Source organism: Candoia aspera, chromosome 1 (genome assembly GCF_035149785.1).
Source record: "Candoia aspera isolate rCanAsp1 chromosome 1, rCanAsp1.hap2, whole genome shotgun sequence".
Lineage (NCBI taxonomy): Eukaryota > Metazoa > Chordata > Lepidosauria > Squamata > Boidae > Candoia > Candoia aspera.
In genome coordinates, this window is record NC_086153.1 from 91386413 (window position 1) to 91405224 (window position 18812).

Here is an 18812-nt window from a genome sequence, read left to right on the forward strand (position 1 = left end):
AAAACAGCTGCTGAGTGCCACATGTGGCCCACCCAGCTCTATGCCATAACCTCCAATGTAGAGAAGAAAATGGAATCCCCACTGCAGTTAGATGGCAAGCGCTGAGCCTTGCAAAAGCCTCTTGCTGAAAAAGAAGGCACTTTGCTTGTCCATTCCAGAAAATCAGTTAGATGTTCCATTGAAACCTTCAACTGAGTAGCCTTTGGATTCAGTAGAGGGGCTTCAGTGTTTGCTGCTTCAAACAAAACACTCCTTTGAAGTTGTTCTGTGAAGCAACCCAGCTCCTTCCGCATATAAGGCTCTTCTGGCTACTGGGATAACCAGGTGAGGCATCCAGAGAATGTGATCTTCATTGTCAAGTGGAATCACAGTGCACCACCTCTTCTTGCTGTTGAAAACTGCTTCATTACAATAGCATGTAAAGTTTTTCTGAGGTTAAGCCAAGCCACACGATAGAGGACTGATGCTGTAACTTCCTATGGAGTGAATACTGATACTGATAGATACTGTCATGCTACTACATCACACATAAGAATAAAGTTGAAGAGAAATATTGCTCTTTCATCTAATTTCCTAACTTCGATGCAACGTTTTTGGTTTTTAACTCTTATACCATCCTGGGTATGTTAGGAATGTTTATCCTATACATATGAAAAAGGCAGGATAGTAAGATTAAGTGAAGACCTTCCAAAGTTTGAAGACTCCAGATATAAGAAAGCACAAACTTTTATTTGCATTTATTAAGGAGCAGAGTCAGATCCTGACTCCCTGATAATTCAAAATGTGTCTCTTTAAGAAAGGAAAGTGAGCCACATTCAAATGTACTGAAAATAAAGCACAGGAATCAATATTAGACCCTTACTATTTGACTATAATCCATGAGTATCCACCATTAATAAAAGTCAAATCAGCAATTACTGCCTATAGAAGTTCATGTGTTTCATTCTTAAAATCCTTGCCAAAGCAGAACTCTATAATTAATTTTGCTGGCCCTAACCAGGCATGTTGTTTATACATCATTAAGCTTCCACTTCTGCCACCAAATTACATTTCCTATATATTTTCATAATTAGCACTTGAGCAGCTTCTGATATTTTGTTCTGTGGAAGCCTAACTTTTAAAGTTTTTAGAAAATGTCTGGAGCCTCTTCTGTCTTCACCAGACATAATGTTTGGATTTCATCAAGCTAGAATTCTTCCAGATGTCAAAAATGTAGATCCAAAGGCCAAGAGAAGATCTACTTGTGATTTTTTAAAAAGAACTTTATTAATTTTCAAAGTACAGTTAAAATACAAAATATAGAATATAGGAAAGACAGAGTACAGAACTAAAAGAAAAAGAAAAACTATAAAAACTATAAAAGAATCAGATAGAAAACAGAAAAAGAAAATGACCTATACAGATTGTATCTGTATAATAAATGCATATTATACAGATACAATCTCTTACCATTAATTAAACCTTAGTAAGATTATTTCTCTTCAGCAAAGGATCGTTACCTTGTCGTGGTAAGAGACGGCTTTATACATGGACTTCACCAGATGGACAACACCGAAATCAGATTGACTACATCCTTTGCAGCCAAAGGTGGCGGACATCTGTACAGTCGGTAAAAACAAGGCCTGGAGCTGACTGTAGTTCAGATCACGAACTTCTTCTTGCACAATTTAGGATCAGACTAAAGAGATTAGGGAAGACCCACAGATCAGCTAGATATGAGCTCACTAATATTCCTAAGGAATATGCAGTGGAGGTGAAGAATCGATTTAAGGGACTGGACTTAGTAGATAGGGTCCCGGAAGAACTCTGGACAGAAGTTGGCAGCATTGTTCAGGAGGCGGCAACAAAATACATCCCAAAGAAAGAGAAAACCAAGAAGGCAAAATGGCTGTCTGCTGAGACACTAGAAGTAGCCCAAGAAAGAAGGAAAGCAAAAGGCAACAGTGATAGGGGGAGATATGCCCAATTAAATGCAAAATTCCAGAGGTTAGCCAGAAGAGATAAGGAATTATTTTTAAACAAGCAATGCGCGGAAGTGGAAGAAGACAATAGAATAGGAAGGACAAGAGACCTCTTCCAGAAAATTAGAAACATTGGAGGTAAATTCCAGGCAAAAATGGGTATGATCAAAAACAAAGATGGCAAGGACCTAACAGAAGAAGAAGAGATCAAGAAAAGGTGGCAAGAATATACAGAAAACCTGTATAGGAAGGATAACAATATCGGGGATAGCTTTGACGGTGTGGTCGGTGAGCTAGAGCCAGACATCCTGAAGAGTGAGGTTGAGTGGGCCTTAAGAAGCATTGCTAATAACAAGGCAACAGGAGACGACGGCATCCCAGCTGAACTGTTCAAAATCTTGCAAGATGATGCTGTCAAGGTAATGCATGCTATATGCCAGCAAATTTGGAAAACACAAGAATGGCCATCAGACTGGAAAAAATCAACTTATATCCCCATACCAAAAAAGGGGAACACTAAAGAATGTTCAAACTATCGAACAGTGGCACTCATTTCACATGCCAGTAAGGTAATGCTCAAGATCCTGCAAGGTAGACTTCAGCAGTTCATGGAGCGAGAATTGCCAGATGTACAAGCTGGGTTTAGAAAAGGCAGAGGAACTAGAGACCAAATTGCCAATATCCGCTGGATAATGGAAAAAGCCAGGGAGTTTCAGAAAAACATCTATTTCTGTTTTATTGACTATTCTAAAGCCTTTGACTGTGTGGACCATAACAAATTGTGGCAAGTTCTTAGTGGTATGGGGATACCAAGTCATCTTGTATGCCTCCTGAAGAATCTGTATAACGACCAAGTAGCAACAGTAAGAACAGACCACGGAACAACGGACTGGTTTAAGATTGGGAAAGGAGTACGGCAGGGCTGTATACTCTCACCCTACCTATTCAACTTGTACGCAGAACACATCATGCGACAAGCTGGGCTTGAGGAATCCAAGGCTGGAGTTAAAATCTCTGGAAGAAACATTAACAATCTCAGATATGCAGATGATACCACTTTGATGGCTGAAAGTGAAGAGGAACTGAGGAGCCTTATGATGAAGGTGAAAGAAGAAAGTGCAAAAGCTGGTTTGCAGCTAAACCTCAAAAAAACCAAGATTATGGCAACCAGCTTGATTGATAACTGGCAAATAGAGGGAGAAAATGTAGAAGCAGTGAAAGACTTTGTATTTCTAGGTGCAAAGATTACTGCAGATGCTGACTGCAGTCAGGAAATCAGAAGACGCTTAATCCTTGGGAGAAGAGCAATGACAAATCTCGATAAAATAGTTAAGAGCAGAGACATCACACTGACAACAAAGGCCCGCATAGTTAAAGCAATGGTGTTCCCTGTAGTAACATATGGCTGCGAGAGCTGGACCATAAGGAAGGCTGAGAGAAGGAAGATCGATGCTTTTGAACTGTGGTGTTGGAGGAAAATTCTGAGAGTGCCTTGGACTGCAAGAAGATCAAACCAGTCCATCCTCCAGGAAATAAAGCCAGACTGCTCACTTGAGGGAATGATATTAAAGGCAAAACTGAAATACTTTGGCCACATAATGAGAAGACAGGACACCCTGGAGAAGATGCTGATGCTAGGGAGAGTGGAAGGCAAAAGGAAGAGGGGTCGACCAAGGGCAAGATGGATGGATGATATTCTAGAGGTGACGGACTCGTCCCTGGGGGAGCTGGGGGTGTTGACGACCGACAGGAAGCTCTGGCGTGGGCTGGTCCATGAAGTCACGAAGAGTCGGAAGCGACTAAACGAATAAACAACAACAAAGATTATTTCTATAAATCAAACCATTTAATCATCAAAACCCAAAGTCAAAACCTCATTTTTTTCAGACACAAGCAATCAGTCCAAAAGTGGTTGCCACATAGAAACAAATCCAGACATGTATTTTCTCTTATCAGCTCTGTTAACTTTGCCATTTGAGCCAATTTAATTAATTTAACCATCCATTCTTCCATTGTGATGATTTGTGGATCTTTCCATCTTTGTGCATATAAAAGTCTTGCTGCTTTTATCATAGATCCAGTTGTGATTTTTAAAGGACTAGCTTATGTTTTCCTGATAATGCCTAATATCTATTGCTGTCACAGATATGATCCAGCTTCCTGAAGTTTTGGATCTGATCCTGCTCATCCAGACAACAGGATTTTATTTAAATACCAGTAAAATCCAGTGTTTACTTTTCTGCTACATTATAATTATCAGAAACAAAATAAGGTTTTCACTGAGTTCTCAGATTGCCTGATATGGAAATCGCTGGTTCCCAATTGGTTAGGGTTTATAAACCTGATTTCCCTTTCAAAGCATATACTAGATAAACATGCCTACCTCATCAGCTAGCTAATTCACTAATTCAACCCATACCATGTTCTGGTGGATTTTATATTTTAGGAATCTTCACATGCCTGTATTGATAAGTGTAAAAAGGAGTAGTGTATACTGGCCTATGATCTGAAAGATAGTTACAGGGAACAATGAAATCTACAGAAGATATTTCATGACCATGTTTTTATCAAAATATGTAAATCGAATATATTCTCAGTTGATTCTTGCAGTTAGCCTTGTTTACAATGATTGAATGCTTGAACAAAAAGCAACAGCAGTAGAAAACATGGATTAAGGAACTAATTGCTGACTTGCAAATTTAGGCCTTGATCCCATACTTGGTTGGATTGCTCAATAAATGTTATTGACATAAACAGTATTTACTGAATATAACAAATAATAAATATCTCTTATATATAGTTGCCAAGCCAGCTGGATATTAACAAAAAGCATTCCATTAGGAAAATGTCCTATATCCATTAGGAAAATGTCTGACAGTTTAAAGCTGCCCACTCCTATATACATTTTCTTGGGAGTTAGTCTCACTGAACATGGTGGGGTTTATTTCTAAGTAAGTATAGAATTACTCTATATAATACTATTCCATATTATGATTTTAACTTTGAAAATTCATCTGAAACAAATGTGACTTTTCTCTTTCACTCTCTTCCACTTCCTTTGTCTTCTCATTTTAAATGGTTTGAAAATATAGGCAGTATGTTTTATTATTCCTTAAGAGTTCATATATTTTCTGCATTCAGAATTAGCACTCTAGCCCAATAAAGGGCATAAAAATCAATAAGACATACAGTTGTAGGTGTTTGTTCAGAACTGTTTTTCTTTGTCATTTCATGCTGCAATTATACAGGTTTGAATAGAAATGTATGGGAAGTGATCAAGCCCTAGCTGAATTTCACATATAAATCCAATTCTTAGATTTTTGTGTTACACCTGATTTCCCAATGGGAAATAAAGTGCTTAATTGTGGCTGGACCATATGATTTCTTTCAGTCTCTCTCCCCCACCTCCCAGATATACATACATACATACATACATACATATATTGTGTGTGTGTGTGGTGGGGTGTTTGAATACATAAAACCTACAGTGGATAGGTGGATGGACAGCATGTTATACATTTCCATCCAAATGTATCAAATAGGTAAATGGGCTAAGATGGTAGGATTAAAAAAACTCAGTATCATATCAAACGTCAGGTTCAGCACCATTCATGAAGGCTTAAATTGTGCTGTTTTTCTGCTGTCCAATGCCACATATCTACAGTGCATTGAGTCCAAAATCTCCATCTCCTCCTCCTCCTCCTCCTCCTCCTCCTCCTCCTCCTCCTCCTCCTCCTCCTCCTCCTCCTTTGCATCCCATTGAACCGGCAGCTGATTTTCTGTAAAAGTGGGACTGTTCGCTTCCATTTGTTCGCTCACAGGAAACTTAAACCAGCTGGTCCAAAACTGGATCTCAACCCACCCTTAGGGCTGAGTCCGGTTCAACGGCGACTTTTAGCGCTGAGGGCAGGGCCGTCGGTTTGTAGGGCAGCTTCCTTCCGAGTTCTCCTCCACCCCCAGCCGCGCATTAGCTGCACCCCACCCGCCAGCGCAGGTGCGAGGGGAGGGGGCGTCACAGGAGCAGCTCTGCGGGCGGGAAACTTAAGTCACTTTCCAGCCGCTCCCTCGCTCGCTGCAGGTGGAAAGGCTGGAAGTCCCTCGAGGCGAGGCTTGGGCGGTGCGAAGGAGCTTGCCGGCCGCCACAGAGCTTAGGCTGGCGGGACACCGACCCAATGGTTATAAGGATCCCGCGGGAACGCGCTTGTGGCCCCGCTTTCTTCCCGGAGGTCGAAAGACCAAAAGCGAGGGGCACCTTCCAGCCTCAGCGTCCCAGCTGAAGTCTGGAAGGAGCGATCCCGCCTGCTGGTAAAGGCAGGCCCTTCAGGAGGATTCACCAGGGACAGCGTACTCCACCGTAAACGGTCCCATCCTAAAAGCCCAGGACAGAAGTCAACGTCTCCAGCCGCGCCTGTCTTTGCAAAGGGTGGGGAAAGCCGGACACCGAGCGCGCGGGAGGGCTTGGAGGCCTCCCCCGCGGGGCCCGAAGCCTGAGGAAAAACGCGCTGGTTCCCCGTTCAAACCAGACCTCCTTCTGCAAGGCCAATCGCCGACCTCCACGAGCAGCGCCATCACTGACCTGCGCGGTTGGTTCTGGCTCGCGATCCCCCCCGAACCGGGACCAACCCTCCCCCTCCCCCGCCGCTTTGGGCAGCTTTTGGGCCGAAAAACCCACCGCCGACGCCTGGCCAAGAATGGGCTGCGCGGGCAGAGCCAAGCGCTCCCTCGAGGGAAGGAATCGGAGCAACGCGGTCTGCGGTGGGAGCGCTTTGTCCAGAGCAGGTTGCTGGAGCGCTGCCTCCGGACGGCTCAAACGGCGGAACCCGTGACAAAAGAGGCCCGGGCTGAACTGCTTGCCCCCCCCCCCGCCCCCCAGCTTTAAGACCTGCCCGGCTCAAAAGTAGGCGCCGATTTGCCAGATTGAAATGCGCGGGAGAGTTGTCCCGCATTATTTGGCGAAGCTAGAGATGTGGAAGGAAAAAAATGCTCTTCGTTGGCGACGTCCCGCCAGGCAGCCCGAGATCGAGGGAGCTGAAGGCTGCTGGCTTTCTGCTGGAGAGACAGGGGCGCAGCGCGACCCCGGGCACTGGTTTCTCTGGGATCGGCTGGCATCCCGCTGCAGTCTGAGGACCGGCAACGCAATCCTGAGGGCCAGGCGTATTGAGTTCAATAGGCATTTCTACCACAACAAAGGGGAGAGGGGGATAGCAGCCAAAAGGAAAGGCATTCCTCTAAGCCCAAGAAGAGCGCTGAGCTAGGACGGAGAATTCGAGCCGCTTGACTTGCAAACTTCAACCCTACGCTCACATTTCTAAGGCTTTTGCACCTACAAATCTGCTTCAACGAATGAAGGTCTCTGTGGCCAGTCAGTCTAGGCCCTCCCTGGTGGGCTCAGTTTCTAACCACTTCCTGGTCCTGAAATGGCAATAAAGTAATTGAGCTTAAGCAAGTTTAGGCAATAGCACCAAAAGACTGGGGCACACCTGCCTCCCCGCAGTGCCCAGTTATTTCTTTTGCTGTGATCTGCTGAGATTTGTTTGAGGGAGGGCTGCCGCAAAATGATCTGCCACCTGGAGGGTCCAGAGGCTTAAGGTTCACTAATTTTGCACCTTGGTTAAGGAAATGACTTTGATATCAGCCTAACTTCTGGTTTCTTTGGGACCAGGTCCAAGTGTTTCCTTCAGACCAACTTGACCACCTAAAAAAACACCAACCAAACCCCTTCCCCCAGATTTCTGCAGTGCTGCTAACTCCAGGCTTAACCAATAGGAGACAGGGATGTGATAGTGTATCAACTGAGTTTTCTGGGTAAAGTACATTTAAAAGGAAGCCCAAGATAACTTTCACATGGCAGGGTTGCTTACCTAGCAGTGGAGAGGGCAGGGTCACTCAGCCTTGGAAGGATGAGAGAGAGCAAACAATTGACAAGTGACATCCCCACCCCACCCCCAGGAGAATGGAAGGCTGGCCCAATCACAGCCATCAGAGGATGGCCAGAGCCTGGCACATCCAGACTTTAAGATGCTCCTTTGGTTCTTCTGGTGTGAAATATAGGTAGTCCTTTTTTTTCTTTTTTCTTTTTTTACAAAAAACTGGTGCTCCCTCTCAAAGAAGGGCATGTAGGTTCAGACTGGCAGAACCTAACCCCATTCTGTTCCTGTAATCAGTATAGGGCTACAATCTGAAAGTCTTCTAACAGGAAAATACATCTCACTCAACAATTCCCTCTTTTTGTGTGTGCATTTTGCTTTAATCAAAGGCCCTTCCCCTTACCAAGTCAAGCACTCTCCACCCAGCTACAAAATAATGCCAGCATCCAATTTGCTGTCCTCACTGTCAATCTTGAGCCTGCCTCTATTGCCTCTGTTTCAAGTCACAGCCAAACCGGGATACCCTAATTTGTGAATGTGCCAAGCATTATAAGCACCTTAACTGGTTGTTGTTGTTGTTGTTGTTTTCCTGGCTTTGCTGCCCTCCCTTGCAGCAGCCACTCATCAGGGTGCTACAGCAGGAACAGGAGGGTCTCACCTTGAGGGCTTGGTCTATTTTCTTTAGGCTATTTGTCCCCTCTCTGCATCATTTTGGGCATTTCTCAAGTTAAAGTAATGGAAAATAAAAAAGGGAAAATACCAGAGCAGAAATAGCAAAGGAAGGTAGACCCATCTTGATTGTGCAACCAGCCAAGTCCTGGAATCTGAAATGGAGTAGCTTTTGAGAAACCCCTCCCTTCCTTGGAGGGAAAGTAATTGAAACTGACAAATAAGCAACACCCCTCCTTATCTCTGGACAGTGCAATGAGGAAAAGCAGGGTGGCTGCATCTTAAGGTGAAGGTACATTCAGAATACTGTAAAATGGTGAAAAATACCCTCTCTTTCCCCCCCAAATAAAACAGTGAAAGCCTCCTTTCTTTTTCCTTCCCTTGTTGGAAGCCCAGAAAGAAGTTGATGTCAAAAAAAGGGAGGAGACAGATATGAAAGGAACTCAGAAAACCAAGTGCTGGGAGGAAACTGACACAAATTATAATCGTGTCAGTATTAATTGAAAGTGTTGATTGAGAGGTGGGTAGAAGCAGAAGGGGAGGGGAAGAAATGTGTGCTGCACAGTGCAGTCATAGACCTGGGGCAGCCAAAGAGGGTCCACTGAAACCCAGAGGCCAACCTGCTCCCATTGCACCACTGTAGGCTGCCATTTTTAATTCAGTCACACCGGAGCGATATGGGACTTTGGAATGCATACATGGAAGAGAGAACATTTTCATCGGTACTGAGCACTGTAAATATAGTATGAGATTGTGGATCTAGTTTGAGTAAGTCATCTGATTTTTTTACCTTTTTATTTTTATTTTTGTTTCCAGTGTAAATCGGTGGGTTGCTGCAGAGAAGAAACCGAGCGTGCATGCCACGAAGAGGAGACAGAGCTTCTGCACTGTAGTCCGTCAGTGCTCCCGGCTGCGCACCTCACTACTTTCTTCAGCAGCTCACTGGAGTCCTAATAGTTGCTTAAGGTGAAGCCAGAGCTCAGAGGCTCTTCCCCACGGCCTGATCCCAGGTTCTTCTCCTAAACTAGCTTTTCGGGGGCACTTCGGCTAAGAAGTCCCGCCCCCCCGCAGCCGGACTTCTTAGCCGAAGGAAGACGATACGGTAAAATAAACACACTGCCGAAAAGGGCCTGGTTTCTCTAGCCAGAAGCAAAGAAAGAAAAACAATTGCTCCGCTGGGCGGTGGGGGCAATCCCTCAGCATTTACCCCAGCGGATGGGCTCAATTACCCCTTCCCGTCCTCCCCCCCCCTCCCCCGTTTCCTCTCTCAAGTGGCGAAAGTCTTGAGCCCTGGCCTGGCGGGAGCGGGCTTGTCTTCATTCCCTTCATTTCAAACTAAGTTCTCCGGGAGAAAGAATCTCCCGGTTAATGCAAACTCGGGGAACGAAGCCTATCGGCCATTAGGCCGAGAAACTGACTGCCTTTCGAGACCTACCGGCTGAATTCTGTTGAACCCCTTGCAGATGTGGAGGAGGGTGGGAAAGCGGAGGTGGGGATGGGGAATTAAGAACACCAAGAAGCCGCTTGCCTGAGGTGGCGTCCAGGCCAGGAAACGAAGCCTCGCTCCCGTTTGGCCTTTGGCAACGGCGCTGGCCTGCAAAACGCCTTGCCGCCTCCGCCCTGGTGCTCGGATCCTCCTCCGCGAGCTCGGCAGTGGACCGACTTGCTCCAGAGGCCCTTCTTCCAAGTCCTTAGGATCGCCATCCCTCGGAATTCTAAGCCTCCGTGACAAACTCGGTCCTTGTCAACAGGACCACCGCCCCAGCCCCCCTCCCCTCCCCTCCCCTCCCCTCCCCTCGTGGCTCTCCTGAACAGCAAACCGTTTTGGCTCCAGGAAAGTTGCGGACTAGGTTCTCTCCCATCTCTCTCCTACTACCTGCAGAGACGTCCTGGTTTGCAACTCGCAGATAAATCGGATTTCCGATTTCGTTATTCCCAAAATCGAAACTGAACTAACTTCCCCGATCCTGTTTATAACCAGATAAAATATTTTTACCACCTTTTTTTAAAGGAGTTTTTAATGTGCTGCTAGTACAGCTCATTGGTCTCTCAGCGCAGCTGCGTTGGTGCGGGGAGCGATGAGGGGTTGCTAAGAAGTTGTCTGGTCTGAGAACCTAACCAAAGTCTGGCCTGATTAGTAATTGGATGGGGGACCACCAGGGAATTCTAGGACCACAGGCTAGAGACAATGGCCAAACCCAATGGCCAAACCCATATTATTGCCATGAAAGCTGCATGGAGTTGGCCAGAAGTCCAGCTTGACTGGAATGTGTGTGAGTGTGTGTGGGTGTGTTTTAATCTTTCCAGAAGTTGGCATCCATCAGCATCCTCCTCCTCCTATCCTCAGCTCTGGTGCAATCACTAAGAGACTTCTAGGGTCTCGCTGCACAGGTCTGTTCAACCTGTGGAGCCCCTCACGCATTCAGCGCTGCGCTCTAAACTAAGGGGCACCTTTTCTGTGCTCTTCCTTTCCCTCACTTCATCCCAAATTCCTGCATTCCCAGGATCAAGACGTGAGAGAGTAGCTGAAAGGAAGTCCAGCCAGAAGGGCTAGCGAAATATCTTTACAGGTGCTTGCCAAACATCTCTGAGCTGGCTGCAAAGTTTTCATTCCCTAGTCGGGTCTAAAAATATCTCCAAGGTAAGGGAATCTCTGAGATCTTCCTTCTCTTAAGCAAAGCTCTGCTCCAAAGCCCCAATCTTCACTGGCCCTGGCCCATTCGACTCAGGTGAAGAATCCTGACGGTCGCCATCCAGCCTGTTCTCTGGCCCAAATGTTGCCTTCACACGATACCTGTAGCCTGACTGCTGAGTTAAGGTTTTGATTTAGACAAGATAAACTAACCGAATGGTCTACCTTCACGGAGTGCACAATGCTGGGAAAACCTCATCGGGATTAATACCATGCACATTCAGCGTAATGTAGGCACGCTCTTTAACTGATCCTGTTAAGCAGACTGTGTGATCACAACCTGAGCACAGAGCCTCGGACTGAGTCACCGCCACCCTCTGGACTTGCTTCTCCCCAGCGGTTGCCTGGGTGTATTGCTGGTATAAAGCCTGTAGTCCTGCATGACTACATCTTCAACCTGTGATTTTGCACATCTTCCTTGCGCAGGCAACGCAGCATCAAAGACATCGGCTCTGTTCATACAACTTGCAAAAAACACAGCAGTTGATGAGCTTCCCTCTCCACCCCCCCCCCCGCCCCAATATATTATGGTTTTAACTTGATGGCCTGGTTAATCATAAACTAGGACCCAATCCATTTAACCTAATTCGAACCCACCCAGTGGGGTGTGTTTTCAAGTAAACCTGCATAGGACTAAGCTGGAAGAGTAACCCAGTTTATTTGGAAGGAGTTTTAGTGCTCCAGTTCAACTTTACATCTTGTTTACTGTACTGGAAAATCAAAGTCAGGAGGTTAAATAAGGTGTTAGTAAGCACTTCTCGAACAATAATAGACCAAGAGTTTGGATGTAAACAACTTGGAACCAATGGATTAACTTTGGAGCAAATACGTTTAGAATCAGAATGACTCTTCGTGTTTTTAAACTACAAATTTTTAGGCAAGAAGGAAGCGAATTGGTGGAGGGGGTAAAATTGCTGCCTTTGAAGAAGTGTTTTTTTGTTTTTAAATTTGAGTAAGGCTCGTCTGTCCATACATAATCTTGTCCAAAGAGAACTTCCTTTTTATATAATTGATTCGCATTTCACCCAATGGAAACCATTTGCCATCGGCCATTAGGAAACAAGCAGGGGAGGACACGGGACCCGACTGTTTTTCTCATGTTTATTCACTGATCGGAAAACATATTTATTTGGAAGCGAATTGGTCCTCAGTCAGCAGCAGGTTACTACTGAGCCAATAAGGCGCGCGGGCCCCGACACGGAACGGCGCAATCCTGGACGCGTCGCCTCAGTCAGCAAGCTGAGATCAAATGAACTTACTTCCGAGTAAGTGAGCCTGAGAACATGGCCGAAGCAATTCTGCCGGAATCCACCGATCACGCTACCTTTATTTCAAAATGGAAATGTCAAGGTTTTGCTGAAACACTAACTAGACAGAAAGGGCTTACCCTTTCCTTTCCAAAGCCCAGGTTTTAAAAGGGGGCGTTGATCAAGAAAGATGCAAAGAAATTCCCACATAGAAAAATTCTAACGGAGTGGGAGGAAACTGGCTTCTTAAAAAGTATTCCACCCAGAAACGTTAAAAACCAAGTTAGGGAAATGCAGCTGTCCTTTCCTCTCCTCCCACAAGGCCAGTTCACGCCTTTATTTATCGCCTCCTGATACGCAAGGGAGGGGCATGTGTAGCATATGGGGAAAAGAAGCTTTGCAAAAAGCTGGGTAGTTTTAGCAATAGAACATGGGAGACAGATGGGAGGAAGGAAATTCTGTGAAAAAGGGTTATTCAAGAAAAACGGCCTACCTTCTGATAGTGGCAACCCAAACAACCCCTTTAGCTTTTTGGAACAATCGGAGATATGCTGCAAATAATTGCTTCAAAGCCTGTCTGGGTTGGAAATCCCGGGCGCAACTTCGTTCAGTTCAAGGGAAAGCGCCGGAACGGAAGAAGGTTCGCCGGCTGCGCAACTCAAGGCAAGGGCTTCGGCCACTAGGAATTTCTCAGGGCTACCTAGTGAGGTAAAGGCGAAGAAACGTGGCCCAGCCCCGCATCATTGACAACAACATCCTTTTACCTTCCAGCAAATCTAGCTGGAACTCGGCCGGTGGAATTTCTCAGGATCATTCTGGGAGGCCCAAGGCGTGAAGGGGGAATTTTGCCAGCGCACGCCTCTGCTCGCGTCCTAAGGAGCGGGTCTTCTCCGCGCTCAGTGGGGCTTTGTCCCAAGCGAAGTTACCGAGGACAACAGGCAGACGGAACTCGCAAGCACTTCGGCCAGTGGCCAGACCCGCAGAGTTGCCAGAATCCAGCTGGCGGGGCTGAGCTCGGCGGGACTGAACCCCGTTCCTTTAGGGCGCCTCTCTGCCCAGGCTTCGGCCATCCCGGATTCCCTTTCCGAAACCCAGGCGGTCCAGTTCGCCAGGGCGTCGGGTGGAGGGAACGTCAAGGCATCTCCCAGCGGCATCGGGGAGGCAGGGCCGTGGGCGAAGCTCTGATTGTCAATCCTGGGCGGGGCGGGGCCGCGGCGAGTCCCGCGGGGCAGCGGCGGAGGGGTCCCGGGGCGGCCCCACAATGCCCGCGAATGGGGGTCCTGGATAAACCTGAGGAGCACCGCCCCAAAGAACGGCGCGTCATCGCAAGGAGCCCCTCCGCGAGAGGAGGACGCCTTTTGTCTCCCGGCTGCTCGCAGCTCTATAAAAGCCCCTCGCCTTCGGAGGCGAGCTTAGATCAAGCCCAGGCGCTCCCGGGCGTCGGTCGGGTCTCCCGGAGGGGGAGAGGGGAGGGAGGGCTGCAGCGTCCCCGACCGGTCGGGCCCCTTTTCGGACCCTTCCATTTTTCCTGGACAGAGGCGTCAAGTAGACTGCGGCTGCCTCCCGGGTGGCTGTCCTTCCCTGCGCAGGGAAGCCCTCTCCCGCCCCGCCTTCCTTCTGCCAACCCAGATCATGAATTCTGACTCCAGCTCGGTCTCCAGCAGAGCTTCCTCGCCGGACATGGAGGAGATGTACCTGAGGGACCACCACCACCACCATCACCACCACCACCATTCGGTGTCGTCCACCCAGAGCGACGTGGGGCAGAAGGGCACGGGCGAAGGCCTTTCCCGGAGCGGCGCCAAAGGGTCGGCGGGCGAGAGCAGCAAGTACAAAATCAAGAAGCAGCTCTCCGAACAGGACCTCCAGCAGCTGCGGCTGAAGATCAACGGGAGGGAGCGCAAGCGCATGCACGACCTCAACCTGGCCATGGACGGCCTCCGCGAGGTGATGCCCTACGCCCACGGCCCGTCGGTGCGGAAGCTCTCCAAGATCGCCACGCTCCTCCTGGCCCGCAACTACATCCTGATGCTGACCAGCTCTCTGGAAGAGATGAAGAGGCTGGTGGGCGAGATTTACGGAGGCCACCACGCAGCCTTCCACTGCGGGACTGTGGCCCACGCTGCCGGGCACCCGGCCCACGCCGCCGGCGCCGTTCACCCCATCCTGGGCGCCGCCCTGGCGCCTGCCAGCAGCGCTTCCCTGCCCGGCCTCGGCGCACTCCGGCCGCCCCACTCCTTGCTCAAGACGCCGCCCGCCCCGCCCGCCCCGCCCGCCCTTCAGCTCGCCGGAGGGGGCGGCGGGGGCGGCTTCCAGCACTGGGCCGGCCTGCCTTGCCCCTGCAGCATCTGCCAGGTGCCCCCGCCCCCGCACCTGGCCGCCCTTCCCACCCCCACGGCCGGCCTGGCCCGCATCTCCACGGAAGCCAAGGACTTGCTCAAGTGAGCGGCCGGCAGGCGGAGCTGGGCAGGTCGGGCGCCCAAGATCAGCCGGGCCCTTTGCCGGTTGGGGGGTGAGCGGAGTCCGAGAAGCTCAGCCTCCGTCCCGGGAGGGATCTCGCGTGCATGCCTCGTTGTCTTCTCTTCCCCAAACCGCCTCCGTCCTCTTCACGCCCCGCTTTCCCGCCTTCCTCCCAACCGGCCTCGTCCCCAGAAGTCCGTTCGCGGCGACGGGGGCTGGCATCCAGCGTAAAGGGAGAGGGGAGCCAAACAAGACTTTGCAAAGGTAATTGTTGAACTGGATGGGGGAATTCGTCTTGCGTTCCCCGGGAGGTTAGCCTACCGACCCGTTGGCTCAACCAGACCGGCAGGGGGGCGGTACAGGCGGGGAGGAGGGAGGAGGAAACAGCCTGCCAGCCACCCTGGAAGCCTGGCGGAGAGAAACTCGCTGCTTTCTCGGTCTCTGTCTGTCTCTCGGCCTTGGACCTGTTCGCAGCTGCAAAACTCTCGGCTGGGCGCTTTTGTGGCGCTCTTGCTGATCAGTCTGGGTGGCCGAGGTTTTCCAAGATTTTCTTTGGACTTGAGCTCCGTTCCCCCGTCGAGGTGCTGGTGGGGGCACACGTCTTATCCACGCCGAAGACTTTGAGCCTCCGCAAACTTTCCTGGGAGTCAGTCCCAACGGACGCAGCGGGACGGCTTACTTCGGAGGAAGTGGTAGGTGCCTGCCCTGGCCTGCTGGAGCTCTACAAGTTGCAGCGTCGGGTGGGGTGGGGGCTTAATTCCAAGAAAGTAGGCATAGCTCAGCCTGTTTGTTGCGCCTGCTTCAATGGGGAAGCCTATGGAAGAAATAGAGCTGCGCGTTTCGGTTATTGATTGACACTCACGTCCAGCTTAACTGCCTTCCGGATTCGTAGAGCTCCTGGGCAGCAAACAGGCCGATCTGAGCAGACTAGGGTGGAAACAGCTTTGAAACGTAAAAGTAGGCGAGGATTCCTTCCTGGGCAAAACACTTAGGCGAGTTTGGGGGTCCTTTTGTTCCCCATCCCTTCCCCCTGATGCCTGTACCCCCTTCGGCGATGAGTTCTGGCGCAGTCGTGAGTTGCACCCTCTTTTGTGACGTCCTGCTTGGTCTGAAGGAAGGATTTTGCAGCTTAGCCGATAGTAGCAACCGGTTTTGAGTCGAACGTGGGGATCAGTCGAAACTCACTCAATTTTTCCCCCGTCTGGGCTGCTTGTTCGTAAGAGAATGCCTGTCTGTCCCGAATCCCCGCTGTTGTGCTACACCTGGCAATTTTCCTTGGAACAAGGATAGAGGAGGGAAATCTAGAAATTCCATGGAAGACTTCCTTGCATTCGGAAAAGAAACCTTGCAACACAACCGCACGCGAAAGGGCGGAGAATGGCATCTCTCCTTCCTGGACATCTTCTGTGCCCTGGAGCAGCTCCCCGATTTTCCAGAGTAAACCGACTCCCTCCCCCGTCAAAACCCCCGACCCCGTCCCGTTCCTTCTCATCCTCTGCATGCAAGCTCGGATTGGAAAGTCCCTGGTTGTCCTCGATTTCCGTTTCTCCTTCTGGGCGCTTGCTTGAAATTATTTTGTTAGGGCCTCACAGACAATGACGGTGTCTTTATTTTTTATATATTCTTGAGAACTATGGATATATTTATTATTACTGACCAGTGTTTCTGGATGAAATTTCAAATTAAAAAAGCAAACACACACAGGTGTTAAAGTTTTGGACATTTTTTCCCCTTCCTTTCCTCTTTTTCCTTACCTGAAATAGCATCTAGGGTTGGGGGGGGGGGGACGAGTTGATATGGATAGACAGGGGAGCAAGTGAAAAACAAGTGGGGGGTGGGAGAGAAAGAGGAATAAAGGAATAAACCTGCAAAGGGAGGATCAGTTCCAAGTGTTGTAAAATAAGTTCTGTTGCGGCTCTTGCTTCTGAGCTAATATGTGAAAGATTAGATTATGGTCCATGAGTGAAGAAGGTTTGGATCCCAAAGGCATTTACTTGAAAGTGGCAACAGTTAAATCTCTTCTTTAAAAAGAGGCACAGCTGCCTCGATTTTAAAAAGAATCAACTCTTTATTTTTTTTAAAAAATAATAAATCTGAATAAATTTGCAAACTCTTTCAACTGAATCCAAAGACCTGAAAATTACACATTTAGAAATGAGCAATAAACCTAACTGCCCCCCATACATGCATTTTGTACACCAAATTATTTGAAGTCTTTCCCTTTGAAAACACGAATTAAATTCCTAATATCCATAAAATGACTTCATCGCCTCTGCACAATAGCCAGACTTGCTTAAAAACAAAACCAAGCAAACGCCCGTGAGCAGAGGCGAATAATAAATCTCGTGCTGTCGAAAAACAAAAAAAGGCCGGGGCAAAGGCAATTGATAAGAATAGTTTGTTCAGAACCATCTTTGCCGAATGTAAATCTTGAATCGTTTTATTGGTAGTATTAGTTTAAATATTTAAACCCCTTTGGTATCTCTAGTCTTTGTACTCCTACTCTCTCCCAAACAAGTAAAGAAACAAAAAAGCTACATTCTGTGAGGTCATTCTGATTTAAATTTAGCCCAGGAGTCTCTCTGAAATATTCCTCCCCCCAGGAATAGTCGCCCGTTTCAAATTTGTGTTGTTTTTGTTGATTGCTGGATCGCAGAAAGTTACAGCGCTGGACATGAAGGATTGAGAACGAAAATCCTGGAAGTGGCCTGGGAATGGAAATCAGTTGATTGGTTCCCATCCCCAACCAATGCCCAATGCTGCGCCTGAGCCTCTTCTACTGGCCCCAAAGTCTGCTTTGATTTGTCTTGCGTCATTTTGCAGAGAACTTCGCTTTTTTTCTAAACCCCCCCCCCCGCATTTTGCTAAGACCTTATTCTGAATCCACACTTGCTTTTGTTGTTTGCCAGTGGAAATAACTGCGAAGCAAAACCAGATCAATTCCTAACACTTAAGTCTGTAAACTCAATTCACTGAGTTGGTATTCTGGGGTAACTACTGAGGTTTTTTCCCACAGTAAGAGATGCATGGGAAGGGGAGAGGGTTGAATGAGAAAACCTAGAATATCGTTCAAGATAACATCCAAAGGTACCCTTTTAAGTTTTTCAAGGCCACGTTGGGATTGCTGAAACTGGTATCGTTTTCATAAGCTGTAAAAAAAAAAAAGAGGGCATTGTTCATTAGACTGTCCGTTGCTTGGTTTGCCAGCACTGCAAGTGTCCCATTCTTCCGCAAGAGGTGGGCTTTCTCAGATGCAAGTGTCTGTAAGTATGTACAAGGGAGGAAGGAGATGGTGAGAAACAGGAAGGCGGATGAAATAAAGGAGTAAGTACAGTGAAACCAATTGTTTCCTTTGTCTTTCCAAGCACCTTCCAGGATAAAAATATAAAAGGCATACTGTCGAAAAGACAGTAAGATTTGACATGACAAAGAGAGACAGATGTTGGCTACCACATATCTCCATTGGAAAGATTAAAATCGGGATTTGTTTTGGTTTTCAAACTCTTCCATTTGCAATAAGTGAAACTAAACTGTTAATTTTTACGAGGTTGTACTGGGAAAATACTCTTTTCCTTCTCCTCTATCTCCTCGATCACTCCTCCTCTTAGTGAAAAAGAAAGAAAGGGAATAGAAAGAAAGAGAAAAAGAGAGGAAACTGAATCATAAGACAAAATAATATAAAACGACTTTCTTTCCTCCTCTGTCCGGCAGCAACTGACTCCTCAGCCTTTTTAATATGCATTTCTTTGTATGTTTATGAAGAAACAAACACCCTGGTCTTACTCCATAGGATTTATTTCAGCATCTTCATGTTTAGAAACAGCTAATTTGATTCCTACGTTTCAATGATTGTTTGCCTACAAACTGCCCTATGAATTCCTCACTCCCACCCCGAAAGGCTGGCTAAAATACCAAA

The 18812-nt window shown here is 47.7% G+C and overlaps 1 protein-coding gene across 1 annotated transcript; it reads left to right on the forward strand.

The window, feature by feature from the left end:
- The first annotated feature begins 14068 nt into the window (after positions 1-14068).
- On the forward strand, positions 14069-14881 carry OLIG3 (oligodendrocyte transcription factor 3). Its single transcript, XM_063290635.1, has one exon. It carries the CDS (start codon positions 14069-14071, stop codon positions 14879-14881), a length of 813 nt encoding a protein of 270 aa, XP_063146705.1.
- The last annotated feature ends 3931 nt before the right edge of the window (positions 14882-18812 follow it).

Excerpts from the sequence above, each read along its gene's own strand:
- OLIG3 (XM_063290635.1), top strand. The coding sequence starts at position 14,069 with ATGAATTCTGACTCCAGCTCGGTCTCCAGCAGAGCTTCCTCGCCGGAC.